Source organism: Notechis scutatus, chromosome 5, assembly GCF_049901735.1.
Source record: "Notechis scutatus isolate UNSWTSFEM ecotype Mainland chromosome 5, rNotScu1.2, whole genome shotgun sequence".
NCBI classification, from domain to species: domain Eukaryota; kingdom Metazoa; phylum Chordata; class Lepidosauria; order Squamata; family Elapidae; genus Notechis; species Notechis scutatus.
The window spans coordinates 101,498,719-101,524,011 of record NC_142013.1 but is presented as its reverse complement, the minus strand read 5'-3'; the positions used below and the strand labels follow the sequence as shown (position 1 = coordinate 101,524,011).

General features: G+C 36.7%; 1 protein-coding gene and 1 long non-coding RNA gene across 3 annotated transcripts in view; one reads left to right on the top strand and one right to left on the bottom strand.

Moving 5' to 3' along the window:
- NDFIP2 (Nedd4 family interacting protein 2) overlaps positions 1-24,279 on the top strand; it is a 39,216-nt gene extending 14,937 nt beyond the window's left edge. Inside the window, exons 2-9 of one of the 2 annotated variants that reach the window (XM_026681323.2) lie at positions 3,563-3,719; positions 6,541-6,677; positions 8,077-8,136; positions 12,724-12,811; positions 14,902-15,026; positions 17,211-17,277; positions 18,209-18,314; positions 20,645-24,279. In XM_026681323.2, the coding sequence (XP_026537108.1) occupies positions 3,563-3,719; positions 6,541-6,677; positions 8,077-8,136; positions 12,724-12,811; positions 14,902-15,026; positions 17,211-17,277; positions 18,209-18,312 (738 nt within the window). In that variant the 3' untranslated portion in view covers positions 18,313-18,314; positions 20,645-24,279. The remainder of the gene's footprint in view (positions 1-3,562; positions 3,720-6,540; positions 6,678-8,076; positions 8,137-12,723; positions 12,812-14,901; positions 15,027-17,210; positions 17,278-18,208; positions 18,315-20,644) is intronic. The other variant, XM_026681324.2, reaches the window with a different exon arrangement.
- On the bottom strand, positions 1,358-11,032 carry LOC148130595 (uncharacterized). Its single transcript, XR_015749929.1, has 3 exons — positions 10,895-11,032; positions 4,543-4,597; positions 1,358-1,859 (listed from the first exon to the last, which is right to left on the bottom strand). It is a non-coding gene; the product is annotated as an uncharacterized LOC148130595 (long non-coding RNA).
- Positions 24,280-25,293: the final 1,014 nt, after the last annotated feature.

The window sequence follows — 25,293 nt, the reverse complement described above, 5'->3', positions numbered from 1 at the left end:
GTTGCTGGATCCTTGTGTGTTTGCATAATTTCAGCTCATGCTAAAAAGAAGCATGATACTTGTCTTCAAAAATCGTGGATGCTTCATCACTGGAGGTTTTAAAAAGAGATTGGACAGCCACTTGTCCGAAATGGTATAGGGAGGTGGACTAGAAGACCTCCAATGTCCCTTTCAGCTCTATTCTGTCCTACTTACAACTGATTATGTAAAATTTAGCAAGAATGGAAACATGGGGAATCTCCCCCGCCCAAAAAAAGTCAGATGAGCAAAATTATTTATCTTACAATTTTTAGATAGAATTTGAATATATTTCTATAACTTTTTCATCAAACAAGATTGCATGACACACAGCTTGACTTGACAATAGCCTATATTTACAATAGCCTATATTTACAAGTTAATTAAAGCACACCAGTGTTACCTAAATAGAAGCATTACTTGATTTCAGGAACATCTTTTCTAAGGGCCCAGCAGTAGTCAGTCAATATACTGGAGACTCCACCTGAAATTGCTCACTGTCTCATCAGTGACTGCACCAAGCTTTCAGGTAAAAATCCAAGTGAGGGCCCAAGAGTAACATGTAGCTTGGTAAAACTTTAGGAGATCACTCGTTATTTTGCAATAGTTTTCTTCCTGATGATTTTCCGGAAAGAATTTTTGCAGACATTTTTGAATGATTTCCATGCAGCCTCATTTAATGCTTTCCAGCTTCATTTAATGCTTCATCGAGTTAACTTCTTTACAAAACACCACTTCATCATCTTGGAAGAAAAATTTGTTAAACTAATGATCATTGTGCTTGTTAGGCAGAAACAATAACAATCTGATGTTGGAAGAAATATCCATCTGGTTCAGTTCCAAGTAGGGAGAAAGACACTGGAAACCTGGAGGCTGATTGGAAAGATGGTGTAATGAAGCAGAACCATCAAGAACATGGTCCTGGTGCAGCTGACCACATGGACTGGAGAGGGAGGGTTATTTATACCCTCTTTTGGGCCTTGCCCTTGAGCTTCCTGTTCCTGTGGCAAGAGCATATATTCTATTGCAGGGGTCCCAACTAACTTTGTAGGCTATCTGAGTCCCAGGCTTGGTTGAAGCTTGCTGGGTGATTCAGTGAAGGGGCTTGTTGTACCATGTGATGAGCTCTGCTGCTAGATGGTAAAGGGCTAATCCTATTACAGGGTCATGTCTTAATCCCATCACCCTGGAGCGGAAGGTCTTTTGTTTTACAGATAGGCTGGCCCAGTCCTTCTTAATGGGCATCAAATATCTGCTGCGGGCAGGGAGTTGGAGCTGAGTTTCTGTCTCCCTTAAGATTTCTATTTCTCTTTTAGGGGAAATATACTCTGCCCTTGTTAATATTTCCTAAAATATTTCATTCTTCTGGGAGGGGGTGACTTCCCTCACTGATGAGTGGTCTTTTGGCTCCCTCCAAATAATAGGAATGGCAAACACCAAATAGTGCCTGCAAACCCTTTAACCCCACCCTGTTGGAAGTCCAACACAATGTCATACAGCAAATACGAGATCCTTATTTTCTTGCCTTCTTCATCATCGACTTCACAACCCAGATAAACTTCATAGCATTTTTTGATAAGTGGGATGAAGTTTTATTTCTGAGATTTTAAATGTCAACTCACCATGCAAATAACAGAATGTATCGGGATTATTTCCAGAATTTTATGGCCATGGGATACATGATACTTTTACAATCAGTTGTGAGCTCTGACACCAGACTGACCAAGAACTGCTGTCCAGAAGGGACTGGACTCATGTATAGACGTGTTCAAACATGACTCAGTGTGTAGTGGGCTGTTCTGTTCTTGCTGTCATGCCTTTTGCCTTTGTCTTGTTGTTAACTATGCCAGAGAGCAGTAATAAATTAGATTTTGCTCAGTGATTGTTACAATTACAAAGTACTAAAATACGGTACTAAAATTAAAATATACAACTGTAATATCACTAATTGAACAGAATAACAAAGGTGGAGTCATAAAAAAAACCTAAATGTGATAGAAATAGATCTGTTTTCATGCTTGAATTCCACACAAAAAAAACTTGCTTAGGACACCTATTGTAATGCCTGACACAAAATTATTGTTGTCCAGTGAAATGAGACTAGACATTACATCCTATGAGGAGAGATTGAGGTATCCAGTTATATTTAGCCTTGAGGGGAGAAAACCAAATGGAAATAAAGTTGGATTTTACATCTAGCTGAAAAGTGGAACACAGAAAAAGGAAAATTGTTTTTTTACTATTCTAGGGATAAAGGATAATACATTTAAGCTACAAGTCTGCAGAGCTTTCCAGATGGCAAGTGTAATTGCCGTTTTTAAAAATATCGAATTTCTTATTATTCTAGATGCTATCATAGTGTTGACTGCAATGCCATCCTTTTCTCTGTCTGTAATTTCATGAACACACACATGGTGAGTGATGAAGGAGCATTCAGACATACGAATATCTTGTTTACATGTTGAAAGTCTATATTGCCTACTTTGTGTTGTGTCTTTATGTACTGATTGTATCACGGGGGCTCTAGATCAGACTGTGAAATTCTTTTTTTTAAAAAAATTCCTTGGCAACCTACACTGTTGCCTATTCTTGGTTACCTATGATTGTTAGGGCACAGGTGAGATGTTAGGGTACAGATAACGAAATAGGTTTTTTTTGTTTTAATTTTCTCATCTCTTTTTACTTTGAATCTTTCTGACCAATATCTTAGGCAATTCTGAAGTTAAAAACAACTGTTAAAGGGTCCAATCTAGGCCAGTCATTGGGAACAGTGGTTTAGTCTTCTGAGCTTTCGGACTTGTGTTGGAACCCATCCTCAGAACGTGGGTTTGGGGTTGTTCTATGCATCATATTTATGTGGTGCCTGCTTGGATGTGGCATCTTATTTGGTTGATTGGGGTTTTGATGGTCAGCTATTAAGTCATCGGCTGTTGTTTCCTTGTGCTACCAAGTTAAAATTGATGGTTAAGATCACCAGGTTTGTATATATATTTTGCACTGCTTTGATAGCACCAGGAGTTGTTTTTCAGACAATTTTACCCTGCTGTTCTTTTTCATAGCAACTGCTGCCATAATTACCGGAAGGAAGTATGTGAGCAATAATATTTTCAAGGGAAACCATGTTTTACCAGTGAGCTGTAATCAGATTCAAAAATCAGTTGCAAGAAGAGAGTTAGATGCTAAATGGAGAAATCGTTTTTGAAATACTTCCTTCGTTTCATTGTGCAACATCCCAGTATACAATTGCTGAAAGCTCTATTAATATCAGGAAGAAAACATACAATGTAATGAATATGGAAGGGCTGGAAGAAAAACTATCAGTCGTAATGCTTTTGATCTCCATCATAGTTGAGATGAAAGCAACACAGAACTCAAGAGGAAGAAACACCCCTATAACCCTGTTCTACTATACATGCCTGAGTGCTTGAAAGATAAAGTATTACTCTCTTGTTTACTTCTAGCACAAGCACTTAAGTAGACCTTATCTAGTCCAATGTCACATTGGAGTGCATAATATTTAATTCCGCTTATTTTTTCTTTAAAGCTTCATAATGAAGATGATCCTGCAGAATCTACAGCCGAACAACCGTCCACTTCTACGGAAACTGCACCAGCCTGTCCAACAGAGGCACCTTTACCTGAGGTGGATACTTCCCCTCCACCTTATTGTACCATCGCTACAGAAGCAGCTGCACCAACAGGTACTGCCTTTTTTCATGGTTATATAACCACCCCAGGTATATTTTTAGCAATGCTGAAATGGTGCCACCAGCACTCCTGTGCCTGCTTCTGCTGACCCGCTTAAAGATGCTTTGCTCAGTTCTTTCGTGCAGAAGTCAAATGATTTTGTTTCACATATCACTGCCAAACAGGCTAAATTGGATATTCACACAATTAATTTGTCTAATCGTGCCTTCCTCTCTATGCATGATGAGAGTAGCGTGTTTTGTTTAATTGATGTTGATTAAACATGGATTATACTCCCCATATGATAATCAAATGATTTTTTTAAAAGAATCTTTGATTTAATTGATTTAGAGCTGCAGTGGCGCAGTGGTTAGAATGCAGTACTGCAGGCTACTTCTGCTGACTGTCGGTTTCTCTAGAATCATGGAAAGTACCCAACAAACATGGCCTGGTTGTAGAACACACTGTTGGCTAGTGTGCCTGAACACTGAAGTTCCACAACCATTTCTTCTGTCTTATAAAGAGCCGTGGTGGCGCAGTGGTTAGAATGCAGTTTTGCAGGCCAACTCACTGTTCAGTGCCAGGAGTTTGATCTTGACTGGCTCAAGGTTGACTCAGCCTTCCATCCTTCTGAGGTTGGTAAAATGAGAGCCCAGATTGTTGGGGGCAATATGCTGACTCTGTAAACCATTTACAGAGGGCTGTAAAAGCACTGTGAAGCGATATATAAGTCTAAGTGCTATTGCTATTTAATTAATTATTGCTATTTAATTAAGACTAATTGCATAGAAAGGAAGTGTGTTTTCTTGCTTTTAAGTGGTGCAAATGGGTACATACCATTTTTGAAAAGGTCATGAGTTTCTTATAGGGTAGAAAATGGGAATTGCAATTTCTGAGAGTAAACAGAAGAAAACATAGCACGCTACCCAGGATTAGTACAATTAAACAAACATAATTTGGCAAATAAAAGCAAATTAATCTAGATTATATGACTCACCAGTGCATATTAAGCAATAAAGCCATTCTTATAATAATAAAAAATGTAATACATAAATTGAAATAATCAAAACTCTAATGGAACAACATGAAACATTCCTATGATCAAAGTTAAACTTTCCAAGTGAGATCCATTTTGACCTCCATCCAGAAAACCAACAGCACGGGAGCAAATATACCTGTTCCATAATCTGGGCAGCATGATAATGCCTCCTCTCTCTGCCCTCCCACTACCTGTTTTATATTACTGGAGAATTACACACAATGTTTCCCAGATAGTCATAATAGATTGGTTGATTCTAGCTGAAGGGGATAGTTCTGAAGGTATCGCCACACTCTGCTACGTCGAACTTTAAACTGCACACAGAAATCTATTGTCACCCACTGCAAGGCATACAGCATAGATCAGGGGTGTCAAACTGGCAGCCCGCGCGGGCTGGATGCGTCACGCACAGGCCATGCCCAGTCCAGCTCCACGAAGGGAAAAAACAATCTTGACACGTCACGTGACATTAACTTGACGCTGCGAGTTTGACACTCGTGGCATAGATGTATTGTGCCTGTAGAATTTAGTGCCAGGTAACGTGGGCCACTCCACTGATTTAACATTTGTTTCAAACTGGCCTTTAAAGGGAAAGTGAAGCGCCTTACAGTACTACAGCTGGTTATGATGAAAGTGTGAATTACCGTCACAAAACCTTCCTGGCTTTCCCAGATAGGACGGTAACATGCATCAAGCGTAGCTAGGCAGGATTTCTTTAGGCGTAACCTCCAATTGTCCCATTGAGAACTAGTTGTTAATCTGGGACAACCCCAGGCCGTAGAGTTGCTTCCATTAGAGAAATTTGAATTTGAAATTTATTTATTTATTTATTTATTTATTTATTCAGTTAATGGCCAGAAAAATCAAACAACAAAACGAGCTATTAACAAAACAGGAAACACAACCAGGACGGAGAAAAAGAAGCAGGTGCAGTCACATGCCAGCTGCTACAAAACAAATCAAGCATGGTACAAACACCCCCAGCACAACTACACCCTGTCCACCCATCCAAGCTTCCTCTAGAGCAGGGGTGTCAAGCTCGATTTCATTGAGGGCCGCATCAGGGTTGTGTTTGACCTGGGGCGTGGCCGGGGGTACCTGTGGTGGCCCGAGCGTTCTGCCAGCAAAAACAGGCTCCCGAGCTCCATTTTCAGCTGCCATGGCCTCCTGCAACCTTCTGCCAGTGAAAACTGAGCTCGGAGCCCATTTTCACTGGCAGAAGCACCGTGGGCTGGTCCTTCGCTGTTTCCAAGGCAGCCCTGTGGGCCAGATCTGAGTACCTCGTGGACTGGATCCGGTGGTGGGATTCAAAATTTTTTTACTACCAGTTCTGTGGGCATAGTGTGGTGGGCGTGGCAGGAGAAGGCTACTGCAAAATCCCCATTCCCTCCCAACTCCTGGAGGAAGGATACTGCAAAATCCCATTCCCTCCCCACCCCACTAACCTGCTTTCCAGCTCCATTCTCCTGTGAAGGGCAACCAAAGAAGACCCAGCCAATCAGCTGGGACTCGGGAGGCAGAGAATAGATGAGGACGGGGCCAGCCAGAGGTGGCATTTGCTGGTTCTCCGAACTACTCAAAATTTCCGCTACTGGTTCTCCAGAACTGGTCAGAACCTGCTGAATAACCACCTCTGCCTGGATCCGGCCCCTGGGCCTTGAGTTTGACACCCCTGTTCTAGAGACAAGGACTGGCAGAGAACCATGTTGGATTAACAGCAGCTTTGTCTTACAGTATCTGGATTTAGCCCCTGCTTGTTTGTTCCCACCCAGAAGAGTCTCATTGTTCTTTTACAGAAATGGAATCACCCAACGAATTTTACCCAGTGCCGCCTCCCTACAGCGTAGCTACCTCTCTTCCCACTTACGATGAGGTGGAGAAGGCCAAAGCTGCGGCAATGGCAGCGGTGGCAGCAGAAGCAGCAGCCCAAAGAGTGAGTAAGCAGTTTGTGCTACGTAATCGGCGTACTTTGGAACCTACACTGCATAAGTCTGCGTTTTATATGCACCGTATTAAGTGCTTTTCCCAGTTCTTCTATACGTTTGCATAGTGTTTTTTTTTAAAGGATACATATTTCTTATTTAAGTGTGGAGGTCTTTTAATCAGATTACAGATAATCAGAGTTGGAAGGGACCTTATAGGTCATCTAGTCCATGAATCACTGAAGTTGTTAGGCGAGTAAGATGGTGGTTAAGTGAACCTGGGCTTCCCCATTCTTTTTGTTTAGTTGGAAGGTCTCAAAAGGGGATTGACCCTTGGACAGTGCAAATACATGCCAGTTGCCAAGCATCTGAATTTTGACCACATGACAGTGGGACTGTTGCAATGGTCCTAAGTGTCAAAAACAATCATAAGTCCCTGTTTTTTAGTGCCGTTGTAACTTTGAACTTTCACTAAACGAACTGTTGTAAGTCGGGGGCTACCTTGTATTTAGAAATTCAGGTCAGTGCAGTGGCTTTTTTCAGACCTTGACAAGCAGCAGTGGCAGTTTTTCCTCCCCCAATTTCTGATCGATGGGTTGTTTTTAATCTGATAATGTCACAAGTTAAAGTGCCACCTAGTTATTATGCTACATCAACTTCCTAGGCAGGTAATAGAAGAAGTAGCACAGGTTAGCCCCTTTTATTTAATCTGTGACAGGTTCTAATCTGTAAATGCTGTGCAAGGAGCCTCTGTGACGCAGTGGTAGAGTGCAGTACTGCAGGCTGCTTCTACTGACTGCCAGCTGCCTACAATTTGGCAGTTCAAATCCCACCAGGCTCAAGGTTGACTCAGCCTTCTATCCTTCCAAGGTGGGTAAAATGAGAACCCAAATTGTTGGGGGCATATATGCTGACTCTGTAAACCTCTTAGAGAGGGCTGTAAAGTACTGTAAAGTGGTATATAAGTCTAAGTGCTATTGCTATATTGTGTTAACAATAATATTTTTATGATATTGTACATTGTATACTGTCCAGGCAATCCAAGAAAGCATGTAATAATACAGTATAATCTTGTATGGAGAGCAGTAAGAAGTTTTTTAAAATATATTTCATGCAATGCTAATTTGCTAATATTTCATGTAATGCTCTTACATGATGCAATGAGTCAGCTACAAATAGTTGATCAAAATTCACTGTATGTGTTTAATAGGAATAATTTATCATTAATGCCCCCCAAACTTGGAATTACTGGGTTTCTGTGTCCTTGGTTTTAACTTCGTTGTATCTTAAATTTTATTTAAAAATATATTTAAAAAATAATTTGCGGAGATAGAATTTTAACATTTTGACTTGTACAGAATGATTTAACACACGTTTAGTTCTTCTGTCTTATTTTCTTTACATGCTTAGCACGGCCATTTTAGGGAGTCTAGGAGTCTGTTTGATGAAATATTCCTGAGTCCACCAGAGGTATGGTTCCATTCTGTGAAGTTTAGATTTTGCAGTGAAGTTTATTTATGGCAAGCAGTCATTTATAAAAAAATATTTTCCTTTTCTAAATAAAATTTCCCTTTCAAATTAATTACAATACTTTCATTTCTGTTTGGAAGTATCCTATTGCATGCAGTAAGAATATAGTTCCAATAAAATGAAAACAGGACACTGATGGATTATAATATCTCTTGGCTGCTATTTGCATTTGGTTTCTTTTTTGCATTGTGTTTTTGACTGTTTTAATTGTTTTTATGATTGTTTGCCACCCCGACTCTCTGGTTAGAGATGGACACAAATTGAATAAATAAATAAAATAAAAAATAGGGCATATTTCAACTCATTATGCATGGGTTAATTTTTGTTCATAAGGATATTTAGCTCTTTTTAAAAAAATATTACAGAATAAAATACAAATAAGAGGATACAATGAGGAGGAAAGGGGGAAAGAAAAATGATGAGGGGAGGAAGAAAAGGAAAAAAGAAAAAGCATTGACTTCTAACTCCCTCTGTTGCAATAGAATAAAGCATTAACATCGAACCTCAACTTTTTACTTTTCCAAAATTTTATAAACTAGACATTTGTGTAAAAACAAACAAACCAGTCTAATCCGTAAAACCCAAGATCAAAGTTTCATTCCGCCCCCCCCCCCCACTTTAAGCACAAAGTCCAGAAGTTTCCATGGAACAACAAAAGTACTTATATTCTTTTCTTTGATCAAAACAGTCAATTTAGCCATCTCTGCCAACGCCATCAAATTATCTAGCCATTTGTCCATGGTGGGAATTGGAAGTGTCCTTCCATTTGTTTGTGCATACGGTAGTCTTGCTGCCGTCAACATATATAAAACCAAAGTTCCAAAGTCTTTTTCTACTACAGAAGAAAAATCTCTGGCTTCATCTCCATCTTCATTTTAAGAATTTTTTTCTGTAAGGATATTTAGCTCTGATAATTATGGAGAATAATTATAGAGGCGTTTTGCTTAAAAGGCCAGACACCGTGAATGAGTTATGGTAGGTCATCCATATTCCAGACTGCTCTGAGGCACTCGTGTATTTATTATATACGCTTCGCTTTGAATTTGATCCTCCCAAAAATATGGACACTGCAACCGTCATAAATACATGCTAGTTGCCAAGCACCCGAAGTTTGAGCAGGTGACCATGGGGATGCTTGCAATGGTTGTTAAGTGTGAAAAACAGTCTTAAGTCACTTTTTTTCATTGCCCTTGTAACTTTGAACAGTTCACTAAACAAACTGTTGTTGGTCAATTCACTGTACACAGTGATTCTTGGGAAGGACCCAGGTGCTTTAAGAAGTTTCCCACAGATGTTACATGATGCTTGAGCTGCCTCTTGGAGTTCCAACTGAAAGAACTAAATAGTCCTAGTATTCATTTGTGTTGCACCTAATACCGATTAGACAGCTTTTAAGTTTTAAGAGTTTGGATCCTGTTTCCAGTACAGGAAGCAAATGAGCTCTGGGTGAAATTGTGTGTATGGGAAAAAACTATTTCTAAAAGCAAATAAAGTTTCCAATACAATTAATTTTCTAGCAGGAGGCAATTTGAAAAACGAATTGAATCAATGAATAAATCAATTTTGTTGTTGTTTATGTGAATAACTTACTAGTTGTTTACCAGAGTAAGGGATCAGATTCTACCATTCTGAAACATGTTAGCTTAATGTATCAAATATTTGTTTGTCTTGGATTCTGCTCACTGGAATATTCAAGGAAAAATAGCGTAACCCAATTAAACTACATATAAAAATAGTTAAAACTGTTGATAGCTTTCATGATGATGACTGGTTATTTAATTTCAGTCATAATATATCCTAGGATATCTGAGTTCGGATGTGTATATCTCATTCTCTCATATCATCATCTTCATTTAATGACCCCATAATCCCTTGCAGGGTGGAGTCTGGGCAACTGAATAGAGCAAGTAGAGTGTTTTAATGGCCAGATGCCCTTCCTGTCGCCAATGCGGAGTTTTTCTTCTACAGATATGTTCTCAGTGTGCCCAGAGAGAGAAATATCTGCCTCTACCTAGGATTGAACTCACAGTCTCCTGATTGTGAGGCGAGAGCTCCACCTTTAGGCCACCGCACCACTCCTTTCTCATTCTCTCATGTACCTGGAATAATACCTGTGAATTATTCATACATTTCTCATGTAATTAGAATCAGCAGATTTAAAGGGTCACATATCAAGATGTGACTTGATACGATTTTCAATAATTGGAGAATTCAGTGCTTTAACTTATTCTGTGACTACTATTAAAAATAATTAATTAAAAACATACCCCAGCAAAATCATTCTATTTTTTTCTGTATAAGAATTAACATTTGTTGGCATATAATTTTGACTATCTCAACTTAAAGTGATAGTACTCTAATCCAGATTTCATGACCCCCTGTATGTTCAAACATAATTTCAGGGATTCTAAGGTTATCAATATTTAAAAAGGAAATAACCTGTTTATTTGCTTATTTTGGCAAATAACTTTTAATGATGAGGTAGCAAGTTGAAATCTTCAAATCTTTGCTTGTTTCAATATTTGGCGAGTGTAGAAAGGGATACATGAATTAAATATACTTTAAAGTATCATTCTTCCGCTTGTTGAAAGTCTTTTTTAAGAAATAAACCTGTTGTTTAAGAATAACTCCACTTAAAAAATAGGCATACACTGACTGGAATTTTTTTAAAAAAACTTAAAATAGCATAGCAGCTTACCTTGTTTCAAAGGATAAAGTGCATGCTTTCTAAATTAGCTTGCATAATTCTGCTGAGTGTACATCTGCATATTTGTATTTCAAAATGAAAAACAGAGATTATTTGGGAAGAGTTGCAGCTTCCGTGTTGTGCTGTGAATTTTAGTTCTTTGAAATTGCATGCAGATAAACTGCTTTATACAATTTATACAGGGGGAGGGGGAGAGCCAAAACAAATATAAGGGGGCCTGCCTAGATGACTTCATGTAATTTGTTTTAAGGATGTTAGCACCCTCTGGCGTTTGAATATCAGCAAAGTATTAATTTTAGAATGCTTTCAGTACTTTTGTGGATTGAATGTTGTGATAGTTTTACTGTTGTTGTTGCATGTTTGGATGGCCATGTGTTGCACGTCTCAGGACTGGGGGATGTAAAGTGTTAGTGCAGTATCACTTGTATACTTACTGTATTTTGTAATTTATCAATGTTATGAAATTCTGAAGTATCACATCCTTCCCATATGGATCTTTTGCATGGCCCCAGTGTGGCCAACATGTAGATAAAAACATTTGGGCTTCATGGTTAGTTCATTATTGGTTTGCCTTATAAATGTATTTTCAGTAATCAATAACCTTGTGGGCCTAGTGTCTTTTCCTTTGTATCCTTAAGAATGATCTTAGCCTATCATTGGATACATTGTTTGGCCAATATATACACGTCAGGTATTAAGTAATACAAACTTTTCCGTCTGAATAGAAAGGATAGCTATTCTTACATTCTTACTTGCTTTCCATTAAACATTATGGAAAAAATGTTAATTGAATGTGTCTAGTGAAATATTCTGCCAATGGGCATGCATTAGGTCAAAACAAAACAAAACGAACTAAAAACTAAATAGCACACGTGCTATAAATGGCAGCCAGATGTTGCACCTTATAAAAATATACTTGCCTTTTTTGAATGGAGTACATGAAACTCATGATTATACTATGGATTAGTCATTCCTTCCTGCTTTCACATATAAAAGAAAAGAAAAGGTTTCAAGTCACAGAATGAGAACAGTTAAAGTGTGTTGTTTTTAAAAGTCTAGTGGCTGGCTTACCACTGGAAGAGGAAATCTGGGGAATCTTTTATTCCCTACAACATAATGTTCCTGAGGGGAGTATCCCAAGAAAACAAACTGTACACTTAATGAAAGATACTCACTTGCAGAGAATCACACATCATTCTGGAAATAGAACTGGTATTTTTACCAGTCTCCAATTCAATGACTACAGTATACTCAGGCCTGATCCTGTATTCAGGCCTGATCCAGGTTCTGCCAAAATAAGGTAAAATGTTCTAACAGGCAAGCACATGAATTTCACCTGCTGCTAATTTTAGGTTAGTCAAGGAGAGGTAGAGAAAGGCCATCTAAAGGCAATCTCATTTAAAAATAAATAAATAAATAATAAATAAATAAATAAATAAATAAATAAACAAACAAACAAACATAAATTAGGGGAAAAAACCTCAAAAGGCAGGTTCAATGGACTACTCAGTCTCTTTCTGCTGTCCATTTTCTATGTTTCTATCTACCATTTTTACTCTAGAATATAACTTAAAAACTGGGGCATATGGCTGCTATTGATAAATGCAACATAAGATGCATTTTGAAGGTGTATTGTTGATTTGATTTTAATGAAGGGTCATGACAAATTTACGTCTGATGTAACTGGATAACCGAAATACATCCCTTTGGTAATGCATCCTTGATTTTATACATAGATTCCCGCTGCTGAAAAAAGTTGTGATTTACAAAATCTTAACTGATTATCATTCTGTTAAAAGGTGTTTTTTGTCCTCTTAAAGGAAGAAGAATATCCCCCGAGAGATGACTTCAGCGATGCAGACCAACTCCGTGTGGGGAATGATGGCATTTTTATGTTGGCTTTTTTCAGTCAGTAATTTTTCTGTTATTGCTTTAAGTTACTTTCATTTAAAGGATAATATTTCTATGTTGAGGGATACATGCATATCAGAGGTGGGTGTCAAACTCGATTTCATTGAGGGCCACATCAGGGTTGTATTTAACCTGGGGGGGCTGTGGGGCCATGGCCTGGCGGGGTGGCCAGCTTGATGTCACTCGTGTTGGGGACACCTGTGGTGGCCTCTGTCTGCTTTGCCAGCAAAAACAGGCTTGCGAGCTCCGTTTCTGGCTGGGTACGGCCTCCTGCAACCTTCTTGCCAGCAAAAACAGAGGCCGTGGCCCTCCTGAGCTCCCTTTTTGCTAGCAGAGGCACCACAGGCTGGTCCTTCGTTATTTCTAGGGCAGCCCTGCGGGCCAGATCTAAGCACCCCGTGGGCCAAATGCGGCCCATGGGCCTTGAGTTTGACGCCCCTGATATATGTGCATTACTGATAGGAAGGCAGAAGTGCTTGGTAGGATATGGCAGTGGGTTTCAGAAAATGTGACTGTCTTTTCTGCAAATGCTGAAAATGTATATTTTCAGTTAATAATTTCAATTAAGTTTTTCCCTATTGCAGAATATTTGAAAACGATATATTGACCAATTGTATATGTTTGTCACATAAGTTCCTTACGTTATCTCTTGCTGATGGAGAAAAAAAAGTTTATTTCTATATGCATGCCTTTGAAATATAATTTGTAATGAAACTGGTTGCAGTCCATTTGTGGTATGTGACTGCCACCTTGTGACAAATGTGTTCATTACAACTTTAAAGTTCTAAGACTTCTAGCAGTTTTATCATAGGTAAGATAAAGTAATATGGGAAGAAAATTATATTCTTGCTGATTAATATTCCTATAAATGGCAATTAACTGGGTACATATCCTGGAGAAATAATAAACCTTATAAATAGATTAACAAGATAAAAATGGACTCTTAAAAGAAGGCCTAATGCATAATGCACTACATAAAATATGCTTTCTGAAATATTTAAGATAACCTCTTTGAGTCTTTTTTTAGATACCTTTTTTGAACAATGTTCTACCAGGAATGAAAATACAGCAATTGTTCCACATAATTTATGCATACAAAAACAATGAGCGACATTTTTTAAAAAGTGCTCTTATTTTAATTCAAATTTCCATAGTGACCTGCTAAAAGCCTATTTTAAAAATTAACACCAACCTTGGCAACTGCAAAGCCATCTCGAGACAGGTCTAAAATTCCAGATTGAAATGCCAATATTAAGGCAGTAAACTCAGCTGTAGAAAATCCTCTGAACCAAGAGAACCACGTACATTATAGGCTTCTCCAGTCACTACCTGCCTAACTCCCAAAAGAGGATGTCAAACATTGTTCTTAACACAAAGATAAACAAATGTGGCATAGACAATCCTTGAGATACCTGTTTTATACATTTTCCAATTCTGTAGATTTGGGTAAATACTAACACATTAGAAGACAATGTGATTGTTAAGTCATAGCAACAGATGTTCCAATGGTGGTGTAAGCAATAGAGATTCGATTTTTTTTCTCAGCAGTGGTAAAAATCAGAAAGGATGAACAGAAATCTATATTTTCCACTGATTTCCACAGTATATTTCTATGATATAGTGGCATCAGGCAGGATCCAAACATAACTCATCCACTCGTGATATTTCATCAGCCATTGAAACCAGAAATCTGATTGCAATCAAACAATGGCTTCTTGGTCAGGTTTCCATGTCCTAATCGACAGATTCCACTCTCTCACCAGGATAACTTCATTAAGAAGCTTCAGTCTTGCAGTTCTCATCTAGATCTTTGTTACAATTTCTTATCTGAAATATAATATCTCACAGAAGGACACCAAAGGACCATTTTCTAAAATTATTTTTGTGATTTCACGTTGGCTTTCCGCTGGCAAAATCTAGAAAGGTTAATAATTTGCCTTTCTATCACTTGATATCAATTCTCTATCCCAAGTAGCTTAACTGATAATAACTGCCTTCCATTTGGAAAAATATTTAAATTCTCAAATGCTCTCCCATTTAAGTCAAGTTTTAACAATAAATTGTGTTTGTGTGTGGTTTTTTTTTAGTGGCATTCATTTTCAACTGGATTGGATTTTGCTTATCATTCTGTATAACTAACACCATAGCTGGAAGATATGGTGCAATCTGTGGATTTGGACTGTCTTTGATCAAATGGATTCTTATTGTCCGGGTGAGTTTCAATATGGAAGCATATTAAATTAAATACCATTATAGCCTTTAATTGTATATTTCTTAGTCTATTATAAAGTTGATAGATTATTCCCTGCTAGTAAAAAGTAAAAACTTTTTCATGTGGCTGTTGATAAAAATAGAATTGCCAACATGATCACCAACATCCGATGACAGATATATCACAAGAAGAAGAAAAAGTAAAAAGTCAACATATGGAAACTTTAAATTCTATTGTATATTGCAACCAAATTCAAATGGCTATTTTGTGTGGTGTTATTGGGACTTTTGCATTTTAGAATTCCTGCTTTTACTTTTATTTATATTTAAAGCCTTTTTTTCCTTACTGAAATATGAATATGATTTGGCTTGTTATGAATTAAATTAGTTTTGAGTTATGTGTTAAATGAAAGCCTCTTTGGTGTAGTGGTTAAGGTACCAGGCTAGAATGTGGGAGACCATGAGTTCTAGTCCTGCCTTAGCCATGAATGCCAGCTGAGTGACTTTGGGCAAGTCACTCACTCTTGCCCAACTTACCTAACAGGGTTGTTATTGTGGGAAAAATAGGAAGAGGAAGGTAGATATGTTTGCTGCCTTGAATAATATGTAAAAACAATTGATCCAAGAAATTCATTGATTTTCTGTGTTAGGTCTGAGTTCAGAGAAGAGCAACAAAGATGAATAGGGGTCTGGAAGCTAAAACACATGAAGAATGTGGGCAGGAATTGAGTATATCTAGTCTAGTGAAAAGAAGGACCAGGGGTTACATGATCATGGTGATGCTGGCTCCTTTAAAAATGAGTATTTGTCCATTTTCCTACTGCATCTGTTTCACAAATGCATGTTAGAAACTATACTTATGGTTGTTTACTAAGCAAACAACAAAAAGGATAGGGTGTAAACTAAGGATAACCCCATAATTTTTAAGCAAATAGAAAGGAAAATGAAGTTGAAAATGTGTACTTGTATACATTTTAAGGAAAAATGCAAATGCAAATATATTACCATTTTTTTCATTTAGCTAAAGTATAAAGTAAGTATATTTGAATGAATCTCAAAGTTCTTTATTGCATTCATATTCATCCCAAAGTTGTTTTCCATATACTGAAAAAACTATTAACATTAATTGATTTAAAGAAAGAAATACTTCTGTTTTCCAATGTTTTGGAATAACAGCGTTATTGACTAATAAGAGGAAATTAATCCGTTCCTTACCCTGAATTGATTTATAAGCCTCGGGAAATGAACAAGTAAATCAACCACAGATTCCATTGTTGAAGACTGTTCTATGATTTCCCCCCCCCCCTATTTTCCTAATCTTTGACTAAAGTACCAGACTAATTGGGCATTGCTAGAAAATACAAAATACATTTGTTTGCCACTCACCAATACCACCTCAAAAGAACAGAAGCAACCATTTTTATCTGATTTTAAATTTCTTTTGCAAAAAAATGTTTTAAATTAATACAACCTTAAAAATAAATCTTGGCTAAAGAATTACTCCTTCCCTATACTCAAAAAGAAGAAGAACCGAATCCAGCTTCTGAAAAGGACTTTCTTTAATTGTTCACAGCATAGGAGGGGGTCAGGAAGCAGACCACAGAAAGGAAGAACACTTTTATGAAGCCATATCTGTGGTCCTTAATCTCTAAACCGAATCATATTCAAATAGGTAGTCATTTAGATAGCCAAATTCCAAGCTTATTTACGACTTTAAAAGTTTAAACCAAGCCATTTAAAGTACATCATGTTAACAGGGTTTTCAACGTACTTCTAATACTTGCCTTACATTGTGCTCAGATTAGCATCTTGGAAACTTTGTGTTTTAATAATAAAAATATTATTTTATTATTTTGGATGGCAGGTACTGAGAGGGATTTTATGTACCAGTAGAACTATTATAGCGGTGAACTAACTTATAGTGGTAAAGAGACCTATTAATATTTCTCCACAAACTGCTTAGATTTCTTTGTTAGCAACTACACATAGCAAAATGCCTGTTTTCTCTACTGTTCTAATAATAGTATTAGAACTTTTTCTTTTCTTTTCCTCAATTCATTAACTGTACTTCCTTTGAGCATTTCTGTATATCCAAAATACATCTGTGTTCCATCAGTAATGTTCATATATCACAGTGATAACTTTAACACAGTATATCTTGCCTTTTTTTTTTTTTCCTTATCAGTTCTCAGATTACTTTACTGGCTATTTCAATGGACAGTACTGGCTTTGGTGGATATTTCTTGTACTTGGTAAGTGCTGATCGAAAGGTTTAATTTTCTGATTTTAACTCCCTATAAAAATCCAAAGGCAAATTTAAGAAATAGTGTATATATCATGAATGGGTGCATGTGTCCTTGTGAGAGTATTTATCTATGTCAAGAATGGATCTAGCAGTCTGTCACAGACCAATGCCATAAGCAGAATTTTTGTAGCACAGTAAGATGCTTGAGTATTCTAAAGTTATGACTTTTGGTGATTTGATTTCCATATCGCAATTATTACTGAAATTAAATATTTCAACGTAAAATAAAATACACATAGGCAAAAAAAAAAAAAAACCCAAAACAAAACAAACGCACGGGTATAGAATAGGTGGTACCTGGCTCAATATTAGCAACTGCAAAAGGGATCTCATTGTTCTAGTACCATGATGGCGAACCTGTGGCATGCAGAGCCATTTGTGCAGGCACGTGAGCCCCAGCCAAACTTATCTGCACTGTGCATGCGTGCACCTCCCAGCTGATTTTCAGCCTCCCAGAGACTCAAGGGAAGCCTCTGCAGCCATTGGAGGCCGAAAAACAGGCCTGTTTCGTCACTTCCTGTATTTCCGGAAATACAGGAAGTGACAAAACAGGCTCAATTTTTTGGCCTCCAAAGGCTTCCCTTGAGCCTCTGGGAGGCCGGAAAAGCTTCAAACGGCCCGAAAATCATCTGGGTGGCGCACAGTGCAGGTAAGGTGGTGGTGGGATCATGCGTGCATGTGCAGGAGGTGGGGGGGGCTGTGCGCATTGCCTTCTGGGTGCTGGCACGCAAGCGCATGCACAGTTTTTGGCACAGGAGCCCAAAAAGTTTAGCCACCACTGTTCTAGTAGATCACATTTAAGTATGAGCCAAACGTGCACTGCAGGTGCCAGAATAATTAATGTTTTTAAATATTTCATACTCTGTTTCTGGTTTTAGGCCTCCTTCTATTTTTCCGAGGTTTTGTTAATTACCTGAAAGTTAGAAATATGTCTGAAAGTATGGCGGCAGCTCATAGAACAAGATTTTTCTTCTTGTATTAGAGGTAAGCCATGTTACACCTCTTTATAAGTAAATACTTAAATTGCATCTGAAGGAAAAACATTAGCTAACAATGGAGGGAAAGAAATGTTTTCATGCCGAACACCAGAAAATATGAACATTGTCTTTGATTTTTCAAGCTTAATTTGTCAATAACTTCCCCCTTCCCCCCCCCCCAATATCTCTACAAATATTCATCACAAGTAGTACTAAGTTTTGATATTTTTTTCTGTGATAGTCCTTTTTAGTTTATTACATCTGCCTATATTCTAGGCATATTCTAATCAACTCTTATACAGTTTAATATTTCATTATGGCTGTTGTGGACAATAAAATTGGTATTATATATAATTTGCATTTTTTTCTGTTGGATTCATCCATAGACCTGCATTCACTCTTTCATATTTTCATAGTGAGGTTAGATCAGACTCCTAAAATACCCTTTTCATATCTGAAAAGTTTAAAGTGTATTCCACTTAAATCTCAAAGGAGGTGATGAGTTTTAATTGATGGATAATTTTAAGGGTTTAATTTAATCATTATAAAAGCGTTTACATATTCTTACAGATTTCACAGCACTTGACACATAAGGCCACATATACAGTAATACAAATCCAGTATTATTATTCACTTATTTCAATCGGTGATACATGCATTGTAAGTTGAAGACAGCTTTAATAAATGTCAGCTAGAAATTCTGTGGCAAAGTGAGATTTGAAGCACAGTATTCTCAGTTTATTAATAGTTCTCATAGTGACTGTGGTTCACTGTTTTTTATTTCACATCAAAATAGTCATTATGAATTATTTTGTTTCTGCCCAGATGTGATCACAACTTTGGTGACATTTACATGTATGCTGTTTTAACAAATTAAATAAGCAACTTAAATGAATTCTCCCAAGGAGTTTAAATCCTATAATAGAGCGAGAGAGAGGCAAAATGAAGGCAAGTTAAGAAAGGTGCAAATGCTTTTACACATCCTTAAGCCTTAGTTACAACTGAGAAGATTAACCAAATATTTTATGGAAAAGAGAGAATGAAGGAAAGGCTGGAAGTTGTAATGATATGAGGAGCAGTTCGTTAAGGTCACAGAAAACCTTAAAATGGATACAGTTATAAATATAAGATGGGACAGAGAACAACCATGGATAAATTTCCCACGTGTAACAGTTAACAATATTTAAAATCAATTCATTTTCCTATCAGTTGTTAGCTTAGAAGACTTTGGTGATAAATAGTTGTAGCCTTCTCATTTATTATGGCTTCACATTAATTAACTCCAGTGAATTTATTTTTAAATAGTGTAATAGCCAGCTCTGTGACAACCGCCTTCAGAGTACTTCATGTTATAAATCAAAATGAAAATTGCAACATAAATGTATTACAAACAATTTTAAAGCATGCATATAATTCTAGATGCCTAAAGAGAGAACATTTAGCATTTTGATACTAGATACTTGTTTAGACAGAGGAATTATGTGGCAATTTGGAAAAATGTTTTTTTTTAAAGAGGGCTGTGAAAATATTACAGACCCCTCACATCCCAGACATAAACTGTTTCAACTCCTACCCTCAAAACGACTCTATAGAGCACTGCACACCAGAACAACTAGACACAAGAACAGTTTTTCCCCTGAACGCCATCACTCTGCTAAACAACTAATTCCCCCAACACTGTCCAAATATTTACAAAATCTACATTACTATTACTATTAATCTTCTCATCACTCCTTATCACCTGTCCCCTCCCACTTGTGACTGTATGACTGTAATTTTGTTGCTTGTATCCTTACAATTTATATAAACTGTTTCCTAGTATGATTTGATTGCTTATTGTATCCTATGACTATTAAGTGTTTTATCTTATGATTCTTGACGAATGTATCTTTTCTTTTATGTACACTGAGAGCATTTGCACCGAAGACAAATTCCTTCACACTTGGCTAATAAAGAATTCAATTCAATTCAAATTCAATTCAAGTCTGCAAAATTCGGCATGCCTGATAGATGGATATTCCAGCTGAATTGCTGCTGAAAACTCTTAACAGTGGTACCAATTGATCAAGCATTTGATAGTGTTGGTATTTCCAAAGAGATTTAAATTTAAAAAAAAAACTATTTTGACACTCACAGAAGAGGATGAAAAGCCTATGATTTGTAGACTTAGTGAAGTAGTCTTGATTTCCCAAAGCTTCTTTGTACGTACTTGACCATTTGAGTAATCAAGTAGCATCTTTCATTGCAAGATATGACAAGATGAATGGATTCTTGTTCACCCGCTCAGCCCAGTTCACGTATGCTGAAATGTAACTCTTGCTTTTTTTTCATTCACAGGCTGCAGCAACCAGACATTCCTTTCTCTTTATCAAATGTGAACTTCCAACCCACCAGTTACCTTCCGACGAATAGGGAAAGATGACTACTGTATCTGAAGCAGGATTCTTTTTGCAGCTTAGTGAATGACAGAATGGTTCAAGCTTTAAGTGCTGGTTCTGTTCATTCTAGTCAATATTTATATTAAGCATTGCCTTTTGTCTTGCACATGTATACATATACAATATATATATGTGCTAATCAGCAAGAACTTTAAAAAAATAAAATCCATGCATATAGTCTGCTAAGCAGCTGAATACAGTAAGACTTAACTAAAATCATGTTTGAATCTGGAATATTTTAAAGGGGTAACTGTTCTTCACAGTATTATGTACTATCCATTATGTTGGTCTAATGATTTTTTTGAGGGGGGACGCAGGCAACTTGTACCAACTTCTCGGGACTCTGCTGGGATGTATATTACATTCATCTGATTATGCACATTAGAACATTTTTAATCATACAATTTGTATCTCCATAAATATGTGTTGAAAAGCTTTTTTTTTTAACTGAGGGCTGAACAAGATTGTCCCAGTACTTTTTTTTTTTTTTTTTTGGTCGTGGTTTAATTGTGTAAAATTACCCTCTTCATAGATGTTGGCAATATAATGGCGTAACGTATAATGGAGTTTTTAAATCACTGCCATTTTGAAATCCGGGAGGAGCTGATTTCATGAAGAAAGCATTAAGCTGCCGATATCTTACAGCTTCATACATTTGGTTTGATATTCTTAGCTTAAGAGAATAAGGATTGTTGCTGCCCTGCTACCATCTTACATAATTGCAGGAAACCAGAGAAGAAATACAAATAGAGTCACAAGATTAGTTGTCAGTTTGAGAAGGAGTTGTGTTCTTTAGCTCTTTCCACATTATTTAATGCAATTTTGCTTTGACAGAGAAACATGGGCTGTAGCCCCATCAGACTAGTAGCTGTTCAGGTTACAGATATTTGGGGGTGGAAAAAAAAAAGAAGTATGCAAATTAAAAGCTTCTTCTCATCAATTGAACTGCACATGGCTAATTCAGCTGGATGATTTGATTAGCATAAGCCTCCCCACAAGAAAGCTTTACATCTATAATGCGAAAAGAATTAATGTGTGGATCTGAACAAGGGCATATTCTAAGTGTGTGACTGAAGGGTGAATTTGGATCCCATTTCCATGGGAGGGGAAAAAAAAAGAAAATCTAAATTCGCTCTTGCATTTATCATCTCATTAAGGTTTAGCATAAGGAAGTTGCTAACCTGATTCTGCCTTTTTCTTGCTAAGCATATCTCTTGTCTCACTATTCCCCCATCTGCCTACAGTCATAATGTGCAATTAAAGACTAGGAATGCATCTTCTCTATGCATTCCAGCCAGTGTTCTTTTGGCAAAGGGAATATTCACAGTAAAGCAGATCTGCAACACGGCGCAGTTGAAAGGACAGTGTGGTTTTTCAACATGGAATATCACTTTACATTATTGTTAGGCTACAAGAAGGCCTTCACATAAGGGATTTTAATAATAAGCCAGCTTTTAGAAAGGTTGTTCTGTTTTTCATGCCAACGAAGGCGAGTTAGTTCCCAATAGGTTCTTTTTCTTTCTTTTTTTCCTGATTGCAGAAATGTAAGCAGTTTAGCGCTCGAGATAGTCATATTCACAACAATGATGCTTATCTTGAGTTAACAGATATATATATATCTAGGCAGCAAGAATAAACGTATTTATGCCTTCCTTAAGCATCTCTGGGACTAAGCACTCTGCTATGGAGAGAGGTAACCTCTCATATGGTTGTAATAAGCTTCATCTTTTGTTTCCTGCCAGTCACTCTGTATTTTTGGGAGTGGGAAAATGCACCTTTATTTTGTAATTTGAATTCTTGCACTCTTACATTTTCATATAACATTTAGGGGAAATACGTGTTGCCTCCCTGAATTCTGTATCAACTTGTATCCATTGTATGCATAAGGTTTGCAATTGATAGTCTTTATTATTTAAGCATTTTTTTAAAAAAAAAAAAAGTGCTAAGACTTGGAGAACAAATGCCCATTCCTGGTTTGAATGAAAACATTTTTTTTTCTTTTTAAGAGTTCCTATGTATTTTTCCTTGAATTCTTTGGTATTTGTTCTTCCTTCCTTCCCACTCCCTCCTAGGCATAATTTGTTTTCTGATTTTTATTTTATTTTCTTTGGATTTTTGAATAAAGGCTTCCAGTTTTTACATTTAAAAAACCTTTCTACACCTCTTTTGTAAACAAAATGAACTGAACACTTTTACCTTTGGACTTTTTTTTTTTTTGCAATTTCATAAGCATAATTTTGCTTCAGTTTGAAGCAGTTATTGGAGCAATGCACTGGCAAAGAATAATTAACATTCTCTTCTATACTATGATTTCATATTAAATGAAATATATCCTAGTTAGCAAAAGATGCAGGCATTATATGAAAGACTACAGTTATTGCCCATATGCAGAGAAAAATACATCATTTTGTGTTACTTTTAGGTTTATATGTGCAGCAGGAGAAAAAGGAGCAACAAAAACCACAACAGGAATGTGAACAGTGAGAAGAGACCATTTTGTATCTTCCTTTAAGCAATTAAAAATGCAAATTTGCATTCATATCAACTTTGCATCCCTGAAATTGAAATCACATTTTTTTTGTATAATAGCTTTGGCTACTTTTTTTTAAGTCTATGAATCATGCAGTACTGTAATATTGTTGGATTTCTGAATCCTCAGTGTGGGAATGAATTTATTTTAAGAGAAATATATTCAATTTCTCAGAAAGCAAAGCAAACTATTAAGAAAACAAAAATTGCTAAGGCTAAGACAGTATGTTTTCTTTGCAAGAAGCAACATAAATAGTAATTTGTCACAAGAACGCATGGTGTATGTTAAATTTATAATGATTGGATATTTCCAGCCATTACGTCTCTTATGAACGTTAGTAAAAGGCAATGGACTTGGTTTTAGGATATTTTAAGGATAGATTTTAACATGTTTATTTAAACTAAATTTTACAGACTGGATTAAATTTAAAATGCATTTAATACAATAGTGACAATACACAAATATTTAAACCTAATCTTTAGTTTTCATGACTTTCATCCATTTCTACAAGTGAATGGACCAACATGCCTTTTAGTTGCTTTATCATAACTACAGGCAGGGCCTTGATGCATAAACCTGAGTTCTTCATCCAGACTTCCCATCTGTATTGGAGATTGAAGCAGCATCCATCTTAAATAGCCCACTCATAAAATTGTTCTTTGCAAATTAAAATTCAGTCCAGTCAAATGGAAAAACCAAATTGGTACCATAGTTAACTTGCAAACAGTTGGAGAAGAAAGTTAACCATGTTGGCATCAAACATTACAAATTTTTGAAGACTTCTGGCTATATAAAATTGTTCTGGCCATGATACAAAAAGTTATGCTTTTACTTACAGATTATCTCTTACAATAAACATTTAATTCTGTCTTCACCTTTGTATTGATCTTACTTAAATTGAGGTTTGTGGACATGTAACTACATGTAAATTATAATTTCTATATTTGTGCTTTTCTGTATGTTTTTGAAAACTTTAAAAAATAATCACAATTTTTCAGAAATGACACGAATTTTCAATTTCTTGATTTTTTTAAGGGCATTTCCCCCCTTTTCTCTCTCTTCAGGTTGCTTCTTTTGTTTCTCTTTATTTCCCCGCTGGGTCTGGACTATGCAGTGGTTGAAATGAAATGTAATAATTATTATTACTAAAGGAGAAATTTTTAAAGTGACTTATAGAGCAGAATGTTTGATGGAATAAGTAGAATTAAGGGCACATGACTTTTCAGGTATAAAATGTATAGCTACAAAATCAATAAATCCTAATGTGCCATTCATGTCAGAAGGTACAGCTTTGTAATGAAGTTTAGAACAATCTTGAAAAATAAGTGAACATAAACAGCTAAGGAAAATCATGCACTTTCAGGACCCTCCCACTAATAAATTTATGTTCAGTGCTTAGGTCTATATGTATTTTGGCTTCAGAGGCAAGCTTTTTCTGAGAAGTCTGGGTCTTTTCTTGATGACAACAGAAGTAAAATTGCGAAGGAGAGGAAATGAGTAGATTTTTCCACTCCCAGTATATTGCTGTGAAGTGGAACAAGTTGTAATTTTAACCTTATCAGTGTGTACATGTCTATATCATTTTTGTACATATTAGTGATAACTATGCAAATATGGGTTCTGTTTTCCATGTAAGAAGTAATATTGGTCCCTTGTCTCTATAAGGAGAAGATAAAGGGGCCAAATATTGATGTTTTTGTGTAAGCAATCGTATATTCTGTTGTTCCCTCTCCTCCCTGCTACCCCACCAACAGCTCCTCCTTTATCCATTTGAGATTAGGTTAGTTGGACCTGTGAAAAATATTTTCTAGAACTTGGTTTTTATCATCTCCTTCATGTTAAATCTTCAAAGTAGACCAGATCAGAAAACAGATACGGCTTGATCTACTGGAGTTCAGTCACTGTAACAGCAATTTTGAAAGTTTCCCAGAGATTCGCTCTCTCCTCTCCTTTTATACTAATGAAAATCGAAGCAGCACAACCTTAAATTTCTGACTCTAGCCGGACTAAGCTGACAT